Source organism: Danio aesculapii, chromosome 11 (assembly GCF_903798145.1).
Source record: "Danio aesculapii chromosome 11, fDanAes4.1, whole genome shotgun sequence".
In the NCBI taxonomy this organism is placed as follows: domain Eukaryota; kingdom Metazoa; phylum Chordata; class Actinopteri; order Cypriniformes; family Danionidae; genus Danio; species Danio aesculapii.
The window spans coordinates 41930288-41949653 of record NC_079445.1 but is presented as its reverse complement, the minus strand read 5'-3'; the positions used below and the strand labels follow the sequence as shown (position 1 = coordinate 41949653).

General features: G+C 35.0%; 1 protein-coding gene across 2 annotated transcripts in view; it reads right to left on the bottom strand.

The window, feature by feature from the left end:
* pax7a (paired box 7a) overlaps nucleotides 1–19366 on the bottom strand; it is a 122246-nt gene that overhangs the window by 46433 nt on the left and 56447 nt on the right. For both annotated transcript variants that reach the window (XM_056467999.1, XM_056468000.1), the window contains exons 6-7: nucleotides 12171–12336; nucleotides 9379–9575 (exon numbers count right to left, since the gene is read on the bottom strand). In XM_056467999.1, coding sequence (XP_056323974.1) covers nucleotides 9379–9575; nucleotides 12171–12336 — 363 coding nt within the window. The remainder of the gene's footprint in view (nucleotides 1–9378; nucleotides 9576–12170; nucleotides 12337–19366) is intronic.

Here is a 19366-nt window from a genome sequence, read left to right as displayed (position 1 = left end):
GTTTTAAATAATCTATAAAGCAAAATGTTTACCTGGAGAATCTAATATAACATCATACAAGCGTCCAACAGAAGATGTAGACATTAGTCTTCACTCTGGTAGGTTTGACATTGGCACAATTACTTTCCATTGCCATCAAGCCTACACTTACACACCAGAACCAGCAAGCCTTACACCAAAAACTACAGTTATTATTATTTTTATTTTTTATTTTGCCCATGGCGATGATTTTGGCTGTCTGATGTTCTTGGCAGCTACCAAGCAGGTCTAGTATCTTTTTTTTTTTTTTTTTGGAAAGCCTCTTATGGGTATTTTCCATTACTGCCAAATATAAACGGTCTATGTTTTAATATGGCTTCTAATTATTAAGTATCAATTCCCCCTGTCGGGCGCGAGCGCGCGGGTGCGGATGAATGGCGCGCGCTCATCCGCTTTGATTCGCTCGTCGAGAGCGCGTGCCAGCTGACACGGTGCCCAGTCTGCGGCTTAATGCGCAAGTTTTTTAATAATGTGTGGGACTACATGCGTCTCCGCGGCTCATTGATATTCACGTGCCTAATGTCTTGTCAAAACTGCGAGGCGCGGGAGACGGCAAGAGAGGCGAGCACTTGAAATTTCTGAGGTAGGTTTCTTTCCCTTTTTAGTCGACGCCAGCACAGGGCTCTTAAACGTAATTCATCCCTTTTTTCGCGAAGGACTAATGGAAGAGGGAGAGGGTTGAGGCTTCTGCGCGCTTATCTCTGTCTGACAGTCGCGAGCAGCGCTTGGCGAGGGCTGGTGTTAGCGGTGCGGTGCAGGCGAGCAGGCCCGGGGACAGGGATCAAAGGGAGGCTCGGGTGAGCGCTGGTTTTCTCTCTCTGATCCCTCCGGTGGCGAGACTCAACCGTGCTCGCTCTCGCTCGCGCGCGCGCTGCCTGCCTGACGCGCTCATCCATCCTCCGTCCGTGAGCACGGCCTCATTCCAGCGCATAAACACACTCCCACGACTCTCACAAACGCACACACATACTCTTCTGCTTCTGTAAAGACACATACTTAACTATTATACTTACAATTTGATCACATTAAAATGCCACATTTTCCATCTGTGTACTTAAAGTAAGATAATACCACGCACAAGAATTTAAGTTTCATAATTCTGGCTATTCTGTATGTCTAAGTATCACTCCATATAATGCTGTAACACAGTATTATAAACGCGCACGCACACGCGCTAAACTATTATGCTCATAGTTTAGTAACATTAAAATGCCCTTTGCAGCATTTACTTCCAAAAAGTAATACTATCAACAAGTATTATGGTATTTTTTAAGCTTTACAATTCTGTGTCTCAATGATCACTTCATCCAATATTGTACCACAGCATAATTATACACACACACACACACACACACACTCACCCACTAAACTATTATGCTTACAGTTTGATCACAATAAAATACCCTTTGCAACATTTTCCATCAGTGCACTTTCAAAAAGTTATTCTACACACAAGTGTTATGGTATTTTTAAGGTTTATAATTCCCATTCTGTATGTCAAAGTATCACGCTATCCAATGCTGTACCACAGTATAACTACTCACACATATACACACATGCACACGACTACAATTTGATCATATTGAAATGCCCTTTGCAACATTTTTCATCAGTGCACTTCCAAAAATGAATACCACGCACAAGTATTTAAGTATTTAAGTTTCATAATTCTGGCCCGTCTGTATGTCAAATGATTATTCAATCCAATGCTGTAACACAGTATTCCACACACATACACACGCACTAAACTATTATGCTTAAACTTGATCACATTAAAATGCCATTTGCAGCATTTACTTCCAAAAAGTAATCCCACACACACACAAGTATTATTGTATTTTTAAAGTTTGATAATTCTGGCCATTCTGTGTGTCAATGATCACTCCATTCAACGCTGTACCACAGCATAATTATACACACACATACACAACTACAGTTTGATCAAACTGAAATGCCTTTTGCAACATATTCCGTCAGTGTGCTTCCAGTAAACTACTGGTAAAAGTAATACCATGAACAAATATTATGAGGCCAAAAATTATTACCATTTAAAATAATAATTATTATTGTTAAATGATAATTATTTATTTATACATAAATTAATTATTTATTTTAAAAATAGATGATTTTGGCATGGACAACATGGTAGCTCAGTGGTTAGCACTGTCACCTCAATGCAAGAAGGTTGCTGGTTCAAGTCCCGGCTGGGCCAGTTGGCATTTCTGTGTGGCGTTTGAATGTTCTCACCGTGTTGGCGTGGGTTTCCTCCGGGTGCTCCGGTTTTCCCTGCAGCCCAAACACATGCGCTACAAGGGAATTGAATAAACTAAATTGGCCGTAGTGTATGTGTGTGAATGACTGTGTCTGGGATGTGTATGGGATGTGTCCCAGTACTGGGTTGCAGCTGGAAGGGTAAAATGTATAAAATATATGCTGGACAAATTGGCAGTTCATTCCGCTGTTGCGACCCCTGATGAATAAAGGGACTAAGCCGAAGGACAATGAATGAATTAATGATTTTGGCAACAACAACAACAACATAATAATAATAATGGTAAGAACAACAACAACAACAACTAAAATAATAATAATAGTAATAATAATAATAATAATAATAATAATAATAATAATAATAATAATAATAACAACAACAACAACAACAACAACAACAACAACATAATAATAATAATGGTAAGAACAACAACAACAACAACAACTAAAATAATAATAATAATAATAATAATAATAATAATAATAATAACAACAACAACAACAACAACAACAACAACAACTAAAATAATAATAATAATAATAATAATAATAATAATAATAACAACAGCAATAATAATAATAATGGTAACAACAACAACAACAATAATAATGGCAATAACAATAACAACAAACATTTAATAATAATAATAATAATAATTATAATAATAATAATAATTATTATAATAATTATAATAATAATAATAATAATAATGGTAATAACAACAACAACAAAAATATAATAATAATAATAGTAATAATAACAACAACAAAAATATAATAATAATAATAATAATAATAATAATAATAATTATTATTATTATTATTATTATTATTATTATTATAATAAATAAATAAATAAATAAATAAATAAATAAATAAATAAATAAATAAATAATCATCTGTACAAGTCTGCAGGGCTGTTTTCCTCTCTTTCCCAGCAGGTGTCCCTGTCAGGCAGTGCAGAGGAATCCACCTCAAACACCTCTGCCAAAAACACATTTCCCAGGACCACTCTTTTTGTCAAAAACAAAACAAAAAAGCATTTATGGGGCGTAATCACCATCACAAAGTCCTGACATGGATTCAGTGCATTGGAGGTGATCTCTTGCGCTGCTGTTCTCTGTTTTCCCCCCATCCACAGAGAAGCAGGAAACCTCTGCCTTATTTTCTCTAGATAACATCAATTAGAGATTTTCTGCTTGGTTACGGGACATTGAGGCATATTAGCTATATCAGTATGGATATTTGAAGGGTCATCGGAACAAAATTTATAATTACATAACTTGTGTGTTAAATAAACACAGCACGGAAAGTTGCTCACATATTTGCGCATGTCTTCTAACCAAAGGAAGGAAAGGAAAAAGAGTGTCATCTCCCAGAGGTTGTGTCCTTATCCATCACCTGCTGTGCGACAAAATGAAACGAGGCGATACGGCTCACCCTAACCCAAAAACACACCAGCCAACCAACAGACTCCATCTGACTCTGCAGCATTCCCAGAGCAGCTAAACTTATAATCAACACCTACGACAACAACAACCGCTACTGGATGGCTTTTCTACTGGCTGTAATGGGAAAATGCATGCTGTCGGGATGGGTTACACCAACACCTGTGCTGAGATCAGCAGGAGTCCATTACCGCCTGCCACTCGGCCAACACAACCCATTTACAGACACATTTTGGTCAACCGGTGGCCCATCAGAAGCAGACGTTTGGAGAAATAGGTCTCTCGTCCGAACACATGCGCCTATCTCCGCCAGACAGGTGTTGTCTGCAAACTTCCAATATAAGGAGTTATCTTTCATCTGAGAAAAAAAAATCACTTTCTTGTGTGTTTGAAATAGGCTTTTTTGTCACGGGAGGCAAGGTGACATCTGATGACTGTCAGCGGCAGTAAAAAGATCCACTTTCTTTCTATTCCCAGTGGGCACCTTGATGTTAAAATGAAATAAAATTGACATTGATGTCAAAAATGACAAAACATTGATGTCCATCCACACATTGATGCCTTTTGACCATCAAAATAATGACACAAAAAGTATTATGATACAATCATCTGAAATCTTCAATTACAAATATACACTGGAATTTGTATGACTATAAAATCAAAATACCTTGATGTTAAAATGAGATCAAATTACAATTGATGTAAAAAAAAACATGGCAAAAATTTGAGGTCAAAACCTTGACGTCTATTTGACATCCACACATTGACCACCAAAATTCATTCATTCATTCATTTTCCTCCGGCTTAGTCCCTTTATTCATCAGGGGTCACCACAGTGGAATGAACTGTTAGCTTATCCGATGCCCTTCCAGCTGCAACCCAGTACTGGGAAACACCCATACACACTTATTCACACTTGCACACTATGGCCAATTTAGCTTATTCAATTCACCTATAGCGCATGTATTTGGATTGTAGGGGAAACTTGAGCACCGAGAGGAAACATATGCCAACACGGGAGAACATGCAAACTGACAGTGCTAACCACTAAGCCACAATGTCGCCGACCACAAAACAAAAATACAAAGATACAAAAAGTATCATAATATAATAATCTGAAAGCTTCAATTACAAACTACAAATTTTTGCTGAGTTTTGTATCATTACAGTGCATGTAAGCTAACTTGGTCAAAACAACCTTAAATTGACACTGATGCCAAAAAACATGTCAATAATGCTAATCCATTTAAGGTCAAAACCTTGACGTCTGTTTGACATCCACAAATTGATGCCGTTATGACCACCAAAATAACGACACAAAGAATATTAAAAATATAATCATCTGAAAGCTTCAATTCTAAATTACACATGTGCACTGGATTTTATATCACTACAAAATACCTTGATGTCCAAATGACATCAGAATGACATTGATGCCAAAAAACATGCCAAAAATGCAAATCAATTTGAGGTCAAAACCTTGACGTCCATTTTACATCCACACTTTGATGCCCTTTAGACCACCAAAATAACGACACAAACAATATTACAATATAATCATCTGAAAGCTTCAATTACAAATTACAAATTCACATTGGTATTTGCATCACTAGTAAACACCTTGATGTCCAAATGACATCAAATTGACATTGACGTAAAAAAAAAACATGTCAAAAATCCTAATCGATTTAATGTCAAAACCTTGATGTCCATTTGACATCCACACTTTGATGCCCTTTAGACCACCAAAATAACAACCCGAAAAAATTATAATATAATCATCTAAAAGCTTCAATTACAAATTACAAATTTCCACTGGATTTTGTATCACTAGTAAACACCTTGATGTCAAAACTACATCAAACTGGCATTGATGTTAAAAAACAATAAAAAAATGCTAATTAATTAGAGGTCAAAACCTTGACGTCTATTTGACATCCACACATTGATGCCCTTTTACACACCAAAATAACGACTCAAAAAGTATTATAATATAATCATCTGAAAGCTTCAATTACAAATGACAAATTTACACTGAAATATGTATCCTTAAATACCGTGATTATATATATATATACACACACACACAGTTGAAGTCAGAATTATTAGCCCCATGTTTATTTTTTCCCCAATTTCTGTTTAATGGAGAGAAGATTTTTTCAACACATTTCTAAACATAATAGTTTTAATAACTCATCTCTAATAACTGATTTATTTGATCTTTGCCATGATGACTGTAAATAATATTTGACTAGATATTTTAAGACACTTCTATACAGCTTAAAGTGACATTTAAAGGCTTAACTAGGTTAATTAGGTTAACTAGGCAGGTTAGGGAAATTAGGCAAGTTATTGTATAACGATGGTTTGTTTTGTAGACTATCAAAAATAAAATTAGCATAAAGGGGCTAATGATTTTGACCTTAAAATGGTCTTAAAAAAATTAAAAGCTGCTTTTATTCTAGCCGAAATAAAACAAATAAGACTTTCTCCTGAAGAAAAAAATATTACAGGAAATACTGTGGAAAATTCCTTGTTCTGTTAAACATAATTTGGGAAATATTTGGTAAAAGATTCACAGGAGGGCGAATAATTTTAACTTCAGTTGCATATATATATATATATATATATATATATATATATATATATATATATATATATATATATATATATATATATATATATATATATATATTAAAAAAATACCATTGAGTGGTAATATCCAGAAATACAGCATTTCTACAAACCTGCAGAATCAATAACTGTTTATTATAAGTAAGTGCTTTAGCGCAGCTGAAAGGGAAACAAGAGACAAGCGTCTCAGTCGCCAGTGTTAAACGCTCCCATTAATAGAAAAAAAAGACCTCCATGTCTGCTGGTATTTACAGAGGTTTGGAGCGAAGGCATTAGTGCTCAAAGCCCCTGTGCCACGATTAACAATCTCTCTCACTGTAAGACGCCCATGTTATCCTTCCGACGTTGTAGTTACGAGGGGAAAAGCTCTTTTTTGTCACCAAATCCTTAATTCTTTCTTCTCTGGGAAAAAAAGAGGGTAATACAGAAGAATGTTTCTCAATCTGCTTTGAGAGAGCAGGGGAGAGAAAAGGAAACCCCCAATAAAACATGTGTGAACGAAAGGGTAATTGTGGACAAATGCAGCATTAAAATTCATTTTCAACTCTTTACACACCATTTCAATCTTATTTTATGCTTGTTAGCCACATCTTGTTGGTGAGGGTCGGCAAGACTGCCCAGTATTGATGGATAATTGTGTTTAATTCACTCTTTACATGCGATTAGCATCAATACGCATTATTTTTTAATGCTGAGTTTTATTTCTGGAGAAAGTCACCCTAAATGCTCATTGTTAGGGACACAAGAGGGGAATAACTGGGAAATCCTCACAAAAATACTATTAAAATCACCAATCGTAGTCATAAACATCAAGAGATCCACATAAACAAAGCACTATGCTCACCAAAATGTGCATTTATACGTTACTCAACACGCAAACAGCTTAAAAGTGATAAAATCAACATGAATTTCTTCCTGAAAGAAATGATAAAATGTCTATTTTGTAAAGTCAGCACACACATGACTGTAATTACTTTCTTTTTATAATGTCAGGCTTCTGGATAATGTTATCCAGAAGCTATAGTTAGGTATAATGATCTTACTCCTCTTTATATCAGTTACAAATATCTAAACCAGGGATCACCAAACTTGTTCCTGGAGGTCCGGTGTCCTGCAGATTTTAGCTCCAACCCTAATCAAACACACCTGAACAAGCTAATCAAGGTCTTACTAGGTATACTTGAAACACCCAGGCAGGTGTGTTGAGGCAAGTTTGAGCTTAAAGCTGCGGTCACACTGGGCTTTTCCTCCCATAGACTTCCATTCATACGCACGCAAATGCGTCAGACCGGAAACGCAGGGTCATGCGTCGAGTTTCGCAGGTTGCTGCAGTGCAAAGTTCAAGCTTGGTGAACTCTATAACTGCGAAATCGCGTCATTTGACTGCGTGAGACCAATCGAGGATCAAAACACGACCTCTCTGGGCAGAAATTTAAAACATGGAGCAATCGCTCGCTTTTTAAAATGTCTAATAAGCTTGTTTAATCCCGCCCCTTTTCGCAGCGCCGCACGACAGAATTTCGCACACACAAAGCCCGGTGTGACCGTAGCTTAACCCTGCAGGGCACCGAACCTCCAGAATGAGATTGGTGACCCCTGATCTAAACATTTAAGCAAAATGACTCATATTAAGTCTTCTTTCATAACAAAATGATCCAAATGAAGTAAGTTTGTGCTTAAACAGGTGCAGAAAACCAAATTAAAATCTTGACTTCATTTCCTAACTCAGTTTTTCTCCTAAAGCAAACAGATTTTTCAATATGTGTAATGAAAAGACAAAAGCAAAAAAATAATTTTGGCAGGACACTTCTGATGATCCAATCCATTCCAGATGGATTCAAATCAAACAAAATCTCCTTTATTTTCATGCTTTTTACTTCAATAAAAACCATGTCAAGCAGACTTTTCTTTTTATTATTATTTTAGAACTGACTGTGATAAAAGTTTCATCCATGAAGCAAGTGCTCCAAATTTGGCAATGTTTAATGTTTAATTTAAGTGTAATAAAAAGACTACTTTGTATGAAAAGTATATGTTTTTTTGTGATTCACAAGTGTTTTCTGTTTGTTTACGGTTGTGAATTGCATTATGGGATCTTGATCTCTGCTCTGTACACGTTTGATGTTGAAACCTTGATTTTTATTGACATTTTAGTAGTCTGAAACAATGTATTGTATCTTTTATGCATGTTGTTGTAATTTGTATGTAAAGCACTTTGAGAAATAAACCTTTAAAGGTGCTATATAAAATAAATGTATTATTATTATTATTATAGGAAAGGGCAGCATGGTGACTCAGTGGGTAGCACAGTTGCCTCACAGCAAGAAGATCGCTGGTTCGAGCCCCAGCTGGGCCAGTTGGCGTTTCTGTGTGGAGTTTGCATGTACTATCCCATGTTGGTGTGGGTTTTCTCCGGGCGCTATAGGTGAAATGAATAAGCTACACTGGCCGTATTATATGTGTGAATGTGTATGGGTGTTTCAAAGTGCTGGGTTGGAAGGGCTGTGTAAAACATATGCTGGATAAGTTGGTGGTTCATTCCGCTGTGGCGACCCCTGATTAATAAACGGACTAAGCCGAAAAAGAAAATGAACGAGTGATTATAGGAAAAAGTACAGCTTATTACTAGGCTTTTGTTCAGTAATGTACAACAAATACCCAGATAATTTATCCCTTCAATTAAAAACGTCAATTTTTTTCAACATTTTAACATCAAAAGTGGTTGGAGAAAATATCAAAATCACATTCAATTCAAAACCATAAATAAACCATAAATAAAGTGTTTATTTTCCGATATTTTAGGTGTGCATGAATATTTTAGCCCAGCCCAAATGACTTCAGCTTCTTCATGTCACTGCAAAAAGTGATCTGTTTCCCCACTAGAAGCTGCTGCTAGCCTAATTCTCTTGATCTGTGAAGCGTGCTGTTGTTCATTCAGCGTCTTTTCATCGCTCTCTCATTGGAAAGAGGCCTCTGCGGCACTAACCTGTGGCGAAAGGCCGTTGCTCACGGGATTCATGTGGTTGCTGGAAGCGGTCGGGCTCATGAAGGTTTCTGAATAGCTGGAGAAGGTGTGGCGGTTGGAGGAGAGGCCGTAGGCGGAGCCGCTGTCAGCCGAGAGCCCGCCCTGGTGCATGGAGGAGGGAGGAAGAGGCTGCGGCCGGTGCAACGTACTGCTGCCGTCTGAAACACAAAGACACACACACAAATACAGCATTTAATATCATAATCAATAAATGATTTTTGATGCTTGTTCAAACTACGTATCTAAAATGAGCTGAAATAACACGATTCTTGATTTTTTTAGGGACAACTCAATTGTTTCATGTTCAATCCACTACATTACTACATGTACTCCACTGTAAATTAGCAGTTTTTCATATTTTGTGTTTCATGTATTTTATTTTAACTCTTTATTTATGCTTGTGAATTGCATTATGGGAACTTTTAACCTTGAACAGTTTGAAAAAGTGACTTCTATGAACATGTTTAATAGTTTAAAGTAATATATTGTCTGGGTTGGTGTTGTGTATTACGCTACAAAAAACTTTCAATAAACTGCCAGCACACTTTTTGTTATTTTACAGACCTATTTCTCTATGCATTATTTCTTATTCATTATGTTATTTTAAAGCTTCTAAGATGTCAATAAAAGCCACTTTGTTAAACTGTAAAGTTGAATTATCAACATCAAAAGTCGACAGAGCAGAGATCAACTTCCCATAATGCAATTCACAACCGCAAATAAACAGAAAACACTTGTGAATCACAAAGTACGGAAACTGTTAAATCAACAGATATTGTTTACAGTGTAGAATATATTGTGGTGATGCCATATTGGACTGCACTGTAAAAAAACAATATGGCAAAAAGTAATGACAATAAATGTATTGTTACTTTCATTTTAAAGAGTTAATTTTGTTTTCTTATACAAAGTTTAAAGGGATAGTTCATGAAAATTCTGTCATCATTTACTCACCCCTCACTTGTTACCTGTATTTCTTACTTCTGTTGAACAGAAAGGAAGATATTTTAAAGTAAGATGGTAACCTGTAACCATTGACTTCCACATTATTTGTTTTTCCTACTATGGAAATCAATGGTTACAGGTTTTCAGCTTTCTTCAGAAAATATCTCCTTTTGTTTTTAAGAGAAGATGAAAAACTCAAAGAGGTTTTTCACCACTTGAAGGCGAGTAAACTATCCCTTTAACTTAATATGTTAAGTCAGTTTTGACTAATGTAAGTTGAGATGACTAGAAAACGTAAGTTGATTCAACACATTTTTTTTAGGCAGCAATATTTTTTCAGTTTGAATGTGGTAAACATTCATTAAAACACACAAAAAAAAGTGAAAATTGCACGTAATTACAAAGAAATATCAGGTAACACATAGAAAAAAACACTGAAATATTAATTCAGAAAATGAACTTATATAATCTTATTTTCAACTAAGATTTTTTTTGTTAAACTTTATCTTGAATCTGATATGATTATATATTAGCTTTAAAACTTTTTAAATATCTTATTTAATCAAACAAAAAATAAATTAGCCCATACATTTGTGTTTATTTTATTTAAATTATTATTTATATTATTATTTATATAAAAATATATATATTATATTATATTAATATTATATTATATTATACTAATATTATATTACATTACATTACATTACATTATATTATATTAATATTATATTATACTAATATATTACATTACATTACATTATATTATATTATACTATAGTATACTATATTATATTGTACTGTACTATATTATATTATATTAATATTACATTACATTACATTACATTACATTATATTATATTATATTATATTATACTATAGTATACTATACTATATTATATTGTACTGTACTATATTATATTATATTATATTATATTATAATATATTATATTAATATTATATTATACTAATATATTACATTACATTACATTATATTAGATTATACTATAGTATACTATATTATATTGTACTGTACTATATTATATTATATTAATATTACATTACATTACATTATATTATATTATATTATATTATATTATACTAATATTATATTATATTATGTTATATTATATTATACTATATTTTATTATATTATGTTATATTATACTATATTATATTATACTATATTATATTATATTATACTATATTATATTATATTATATTATATTATATTATATTATATTATGTTATATTATACTATATTATATTATACTATATTATACTATATTATATTATATTATATTATACTATAGTATACTATACTATATTATATTGTACTGTACTATATTATATTATATTATATTATATTATATTATATTATATTATATTATATTATATTATATTATATTATATTATAGTATACTATACCATATTATATTGTACTATATTATATTATATTATATTATATTATATTATATTATATTATATTATATTATATTATATTATATTATATTATATTATATTATATTATATTATATTATAGTATACTATATTATATTGTACTGTACTATATTATATTATATTATATTATATTATATTATATTATATTATATTATATTATATTATATTCCTGCAAAGCTAAACATTCAGCATCATTACTCCAGTCTTCACTGTCACATGATCCTTCAGAAATAAATAATAAATAATTATTTAGTCAATTTTTATCAATTTCATGTGTCCTCGCAAAAATGTATATGGTTTAAAAGTTGATTTGCATCTACAAAAGTGGAACAATTGTTATATATTACCTTGTGAGAGAGTGGTGCTGGCATAAGATGACTCTGGAAGCTGATAGGTGGGTAAAGTTGGCATACCGGTGGGTGGAAACCCTCCAGGCAACAAGTGGTTAAAAGCTGCCAGCTGATTCGCTCCTGCTTGCTTGCGCCACCTTGCTCTTCTGTTGCTAAACCAGACCTAAATAAAAAAATAATAATAAAACATTTGATTTATACAGCACTTTACATTTAAGTAAAATCTCAATGTGCTACAAAAGTAACATAATAAATAAAATACAGCAAAGAAAGTCTACAGTTGAAGTCAAAACTATATTTATATTTTAAATATTTATCAAACAATGTTTAAATGATCAAGGAATTTTTCACAGTATTTCCTATAATATTTTTTCTTCTGGAGAAAGTCTTATTTGTTTTATTTCGACTACAATAAAAGCAGTTTCTAATTTTTTAAAACCATTTTAAGGTCAAAATTATTAGCCCCCTTAAGCTATATTTGTTTTCAAATGTCTATACAATGACTTGCCTAATTACCCTAGATTAGAATGTCTTTATTGTCCCCGAAGGGCAATTAGGTTTACAGCAATAGCCGACAGTTGACAGCAACAAGTCACACTCGACAACATAAAAAAAAGTACAAATAGAAAAAATAGAAAGAGCTTTATTGCCAGGTATGTTCACACATACGAGGAATTTGTTTTCGTGACAGAGCTTCTACACTGCAACAGGATTACAGAGACAGGACAAGAAACAGATAATAAATATATTTAAAAAAAATAATAATAAATAAAAAATAGAAGTAGTGAGTGCAAATATACAGATTGACAAGTGTATGTACATGTTTATTACTATATACAACGTTATGTGCAGTTTTTATGTGCAAATTGGGCATGTAAAGTGTGTTGTTAAATAAGTGTATATGTGTATAAAAGTGTATGGCAAGTAGTGATGTTGGTTCCACAATTATTATCATCAAGTGTTCATGAGATGGATTGCCTGAGGGAAGAAACTGTTTCTGTGTCGGGCTGTTCTGGTGCGCAGTGCTCTGTAGCGTCGACCAGAAGGTAACAGTTCAAAGAGGCAGTGTGCTGGGTGTGAGGGGTCCAGAGTGATTTTGGCAGCCCTTCTGCTCGCTCTGGATAATACAGTTCTTGGGGAGAAGGAAGGGTTGTACCAGTGATTCGCTCAGCAGTCCGAACTATTCGATGTAGTCTTTGGAGGTCGTATTTAGTAGCTGAGCTAAACCACACAGTTATTGATGTGCAGATGACTGATTCAATGATGGAGGTGTAGTAAAAAAAATAAACAATATAATAATCATTTAAAGCTTGTTTAGTAACCCAACTGCAGTTGGAACAAATGAATACAAGTATCTGTTAGACCTTGCCCGTTGAGAACAATTATACCTTCTGCCTGATCGCAAGAGGCAAAACTTTAAATAAAGTGGGTGGTTCTCATCTGCTAAAATGGAGCTAGCCTTCTTTATGACTCTCTCCTCATACACTTGTCCAATACTGTTAAGATTTATACCCAAGACCCTAAATTGCCTAGTTAAGCTAGTTAAGGCTTTAAATGTCACTTTAAATGGAATACAAGAGTCTTGAAAAATATCTGGTCAAATATTCTGTACTATCATCATGGCAAAGATAAAAGAAATCAGTTAATAGAAATGAGTTATTAAAACTATTATCTTTAGAAATGTGTTGAAAAAAATCTGAAATTGGGGAAAAATATACAGAGGAGCTAATAATTCGGGAGGGCTAATAATTCGGACTTCAACTGCAAGTTAAAATCAGCTACCACTAAGACTTGCACAAACACACACACACACACACACACACACAAATAGAAGAAATTGAAACATTAAGGTATGCTTTAAACCCCTTTTAAAACCATCATTTGAAGAATTAAAGAAATAATGACAGTTGTGAAAAAAAGGTGAATATTTCTCCATCCACATAACGTGCAGACAGGTTGACGGGCTTGTGTGTGGCAGCGAGTGTGTGTCCTCATGGGAAACTGGCTCTTAGCTGACGGCGAGGTCCCTGTTGTTCTAGTTAAGTGGCTAAAGCTGTGATCTGTATAAACAGGCCGCTTTGAGCTGCCATCAGAGACGAGAGGTCATGAACAGGTCAGAGGTAGGCCACACATCTCCTCCGCAGACATCTTGAGTATGTTTATCTACCTGTCGGACACTTTTAAGACAGTCTAGAGGCCTTCTAGGACTTCTAACACACACAGAGCTTTATATCCCACTACACTGTACAAAATATCTATACCATAGCCGTTTTTTGTATTTGTGATTGATTTTTTTTCTCCCTCCGTTTATTTATGCTTTTGAATTGCATAATGAGATCTTGATCTTTCTTCCAACAACACTGAAAAAAACGATTGAATGATGATTCCTTGGATTTACTCAATTTTTTAAGTTAAGTGATTGTAAACAATTGATTTGGGCTGATTTTAAACAAACAAATTAAGTTGTACATTACTGAATTTAATTTGTTTGTTTAAATTCAACATATAAATTGTTTGCAACAATTTGGCAGACATAATTTTTTTCAGTGAACTTTTAACCTTGAAAACTTTTTTAACAGACTTTAATTAACATGTTTAATAGTTTAAAGTGATATACTGTCTGGGTCGGTGTTGTATATCACGCTACAAAAAGCCTTGTAATGAACTGTCAGTAGATTTTATGTTATTTTACTTATTTCTAGATGTTATTTCTTATACGTTATATTATTTCAAACTACTAAAATGCCAATAAAAGTCCCTTTTTTTAACTGTAAAGTTTAATTTTTGACATCAAAAGTTGACACAGCAGAGATTGACATCTCATAATGCAATCCACAGCTGTAAATGAACAGAAAACACAAAATACTCATCATTTACTGACCCTTAAGTGTCTCCAAACCTTTATAAGTTTTGTTATTCTGTTGAACACAAAAGAAGACATTTTGAAGAATGCTGAAAACCGGTAACCATTGACTTCCATGGTGGGAAAAACAAATACTATGAAGGTCAATGCTGGTTAAAGGTTTACAGCTTTCTTTTTTTATTTTGGGGTGAACAATCACTGCTGGATTTACTGAATTAATGTATATAAATTAATTCATTTTAAGCTTCCCCAAAAAGCACCTTTTTCCCCTTTACACTTTTGTGTTGTGATCAATCTGGCCCACTTTTAAAGTGATTAAATCTATTTTTGAACTACTTTTAAACCATTTCAATTCAATTCATGTTTATTTCTATAGCGCTTTTACAATGTAGATTGTGTCAAAGCAGCTTCATATAGAAGTTCTAGTAAACTGAAACTGTGTCAGTCCTGTTTTCAGAGTTGGAGTTCAGTTTAGCTCAATTCAGTGTGGTTTAATAATCACTACTGAGAGTCCAAACACTGAAGAGCAAATCCACTGATGTGCAGCTCTACAAGTCCAAAACCAAGCAAGCCAGTGGCGAAAGTGGCGAGGAACAAACTTCACCAATTGACGAAAGTGAAGGAAAACAAACACAGGCTTATTTGGGCATGACTATTTCTCCTCTGGCTCAACTTCTTATGCAGAGCTGCAGTTTAGGTATATTAAATTCATTTGACCACTTGTAGGAAACACACTCTTTCCTGTTCCTAACTATACACCAGATCTTTTCCAATTCACTGAAAAAAGTGTTGCATGCAAAACTGTTGCAAACTATTTATTTGTGTTGAATTTAAACAAACAAATTTAATTTAATAATGTTCAACTTAATTTGTTTGTTTAAATTCAGCCCAAATAAATTGTTTACAACCACTTAACGAAAAAAAATTGAGTAAATCTAAGGAATCATCTTTGAGTAATTTTTTTCAGTGTATCTGCAACAAGGATAAAATAAAAAACTGCTAAACTAACTTGAACTTGTCATGTCATCTATATACAGTAATTCTGCTCAGTAGGCCTGTCACAATGATCAATATATGGACTTATCACGCAACACATGGACATGATCTCAATCATTTTTGGTAATGCATTACATATCACCCATACATAACTTTAACAACATTTTAGCTGATTGTGCAACATCCCAATCTCTATTGGAAGTGTCGGTGTCAGCGTGGTTAAAAAACACTATAGTATTTACTATAAATTACTATAGTATATTTTCATGCGGGTGTCTGACAACTGAAAATAGATCTGGTAGCAGATATCACAGCCTCTCTTACGTTTTACATTGTACTTTTTGTTAACATTTAATATTATTTATGTAGGAAATGAGTTTTCACATTCTGATCCCAAACCCTGATTATTAAATGGTTAAAAAGACTATAATTAAATGAAATATTCTTAAGAATAAAAGATTATCTCAGATATTATCTCAGAATAGCTCTAAATGACAAAGCAATGTGTTATCGCAGCTGGTCAAACCATGATTTTTATAGTTGTAGACTCATGTTAACCTGTGCCTTTGGACTCGTGTTAACCTGTGTCTACAAAGTCACACATGAGCTGATATTTTCCAGTGTGTGGTACATTCCGCGTCACTTCCGGTGTGTGGTACATTCCCTTTCCCTAAACGATCTGTCATTGTAAATTTGTTTCGGGACTGGTATTCAAGAGTTCACACTTAGCTGATGATTAATTATAAACTTGTTTGGCATGATGTCCCGGGAGAGAGCCCTGAGCTCATAAGATCCTCGAGCTCGGGGCTCCCTCCCGTTGCAAGGCGAGAGGGGAGTTTGAGCTCAGGTAGATCTCGAAAACTCCCCCGCTGTAATAACCAATGAACAGCCAGTGATTGCTCTTGAGAGATAACCATTTACTAGGAGCATGTCTATAGTGCCGGTTTGGATTAGTCAATTAACTTATGTTGCATGTTTTTTGGACGGTGGGAGGAAACCAGGGAACCCGGGGGAAACCCACAAGAGCACGGGGAGAAAATGCAAACTCCGCACAGAAATGTCTGCTGGTTTGGTAAAGCCTAGAACCAGAGACATTCTTGCTGTGAGGAAACAGTGCTAACCACTGGGCCACCGTGTCACCCATCTAGGAAGTGGGAGGAGTAGGGGTGGATGGGGGATTCTTCAAAACGAAGATAGCTGTGGTACGTAACCCAGGGTATTTGTAGTAGCTTAGGAGTCGTCTGATTGGTGCATTGAGAATTGGATAATGCAGATCCAGCCGCTAGCAATCATAAGCACGTGATCCACTCGAAATTTGTTTATAACTAAACTTCAAGTGTTTTGCATCTTTTTTTAAATGTAAATTAATTTCGTTGTTAGTAAAATCGTTTTTCCTATATAATTGTGTCTTATGATAGGTAAAAATGTTTTCCAAAATGTAAATTTGTATCGAGAACACGCATGGAGTTGATAAAATATTCCAACACAACCAAAACAAACTTTCATTCAAACCAGACTGAATTCAGTTCAGTCAATCATGTTGTCTAAAAACGAAGACAATTTGGACATTTTAAATGTGCAGCTTCTCCTCCATCAAAACATGAATATAATTAGCGCCTCTGAAAGCAGCCCGCTCTGATTCACAGGAACAAGAAGCGGAGCCCTGCGTATGTGAAAGGTTGGAGGACATTGATCTATGCCATGCACTGGCAATTCATCCGCGTTTAATACACTGTCAGGGCAGTTCATCTAGCGTTGTGTTTAAAACGGGCCCGTCCATTGTGCGTCCAGATGAAAGGTGAGGACAAAGGCCTCTCAATACGCCAGGCTGAAAAGTGTCCACAAAGAGTGGGCGTCCCTTTTTAAACGTGCCTTTAAGAGCTCCACTTTCATGGTACGCACACAGCGACGCACTCTATTCTGATGCGACGACACCGCAGACACACTCTACAAAACACACTGGCCCTTTCTTACAAAGCGTTGCTTACATTGTCCAAGTCCAAAACTGTCAGGCCGCTAACAGCTAGCATCTCATTCAGATGACTTCAATGGCTCGCCAACGTTTGATGCAACTAAAGATGACTCTTACCCATCTGTCATGCGTCAGACTCCAATCGTTCTTTCTTACGCCCTCAGAAAATTTAAAAAAACCCACATGACCGTCATCCGCTCAAAGGGTTTAGCAGGAGACGCTTCCCCCCACCACCTCCGTCTGTCTTGAGTTTAACCCTGGTGTTCCAGACAGATAAAGGAAGGTTTTTTTTGCGTCCTGAAGAAGCTCTAGTAATGCATATGCTGGGATTTGAATGCATCTCTGGAAATCGAACAATCACTTTATAAGAATTGCAGAATTGAAGTCTACTTCCCCCACAAAAAGAGAAAGTGTCCTTTTCGGCTGTGCCTCCTGACCTTTGACCTCTGTCCACCCCTTCTTGCTTTCATCCTGAAGGCCTCTACCTTCTTTCTTCCATCACAAAGTGGAGATTTAGCGAGGAACCTTTTAGCATTCGTAGCACCATGGCCTGTTTACTCTAATTATTTCATTCATTCATTTTCCTTCGGCTTAGTCCCTTATTTATCAGAGGTCGCCACTGTGGAATGAACCGCCAACTATTCCAGCATTTGCTTTATGCAGCGGATGCCCTACCAGCTGCAACCCAGTAATGGAAAACACTCATACATATTGACACACACACACACACACAAACACACTCATACAGTACGGTTTATTTTGCGTACCCAATTTACTTATACCACATGTCTTTGGAGTGTGGGGGAAACCGGAGCACCCAGAGGAAACCCACTTCAACACTCGAACCAGCGTCCTTCTTGCTGTGAGGTGACAGTGCTAACTACTAAGCCACCGTGCCACGATTACTTGAATTACTTTTTGTATTTATTTTTTATTATTGGGCTGTGTGATCATAGTTTATATATCACAAATTCTTGTCAGTCATGCTCTGATCAAAAATCATTGGATGAAATGAGACCCTGGATGTCAAAACCATTCATAAGTGTCAATTTAAATAAAAGCTGAATAAACAAACTCTGGGCAGCATAGTGGCTCAGTGGTTAGCATTGTCACCTCACAGCAATAAGGTCACTGGATTTGAGTCTTAGCTGGGCCAGTTGGCCTTTCTGTGTGTTTGCATGTTCTCTCTGTGGGTCACTCCCCCACAGTCCAACGACATGTGCTATAGGTCAATTGAATAAACTAAATTAGCTGTAGTTTATGAGTGTGAATGTGAGTGTGTATGGGTGTTTCCCAGTACTGGGTTGCAGATGGAAGGGCATTCGCTGCGTAAAGCATATGCTGGATAAGTTGGCGGTTCAT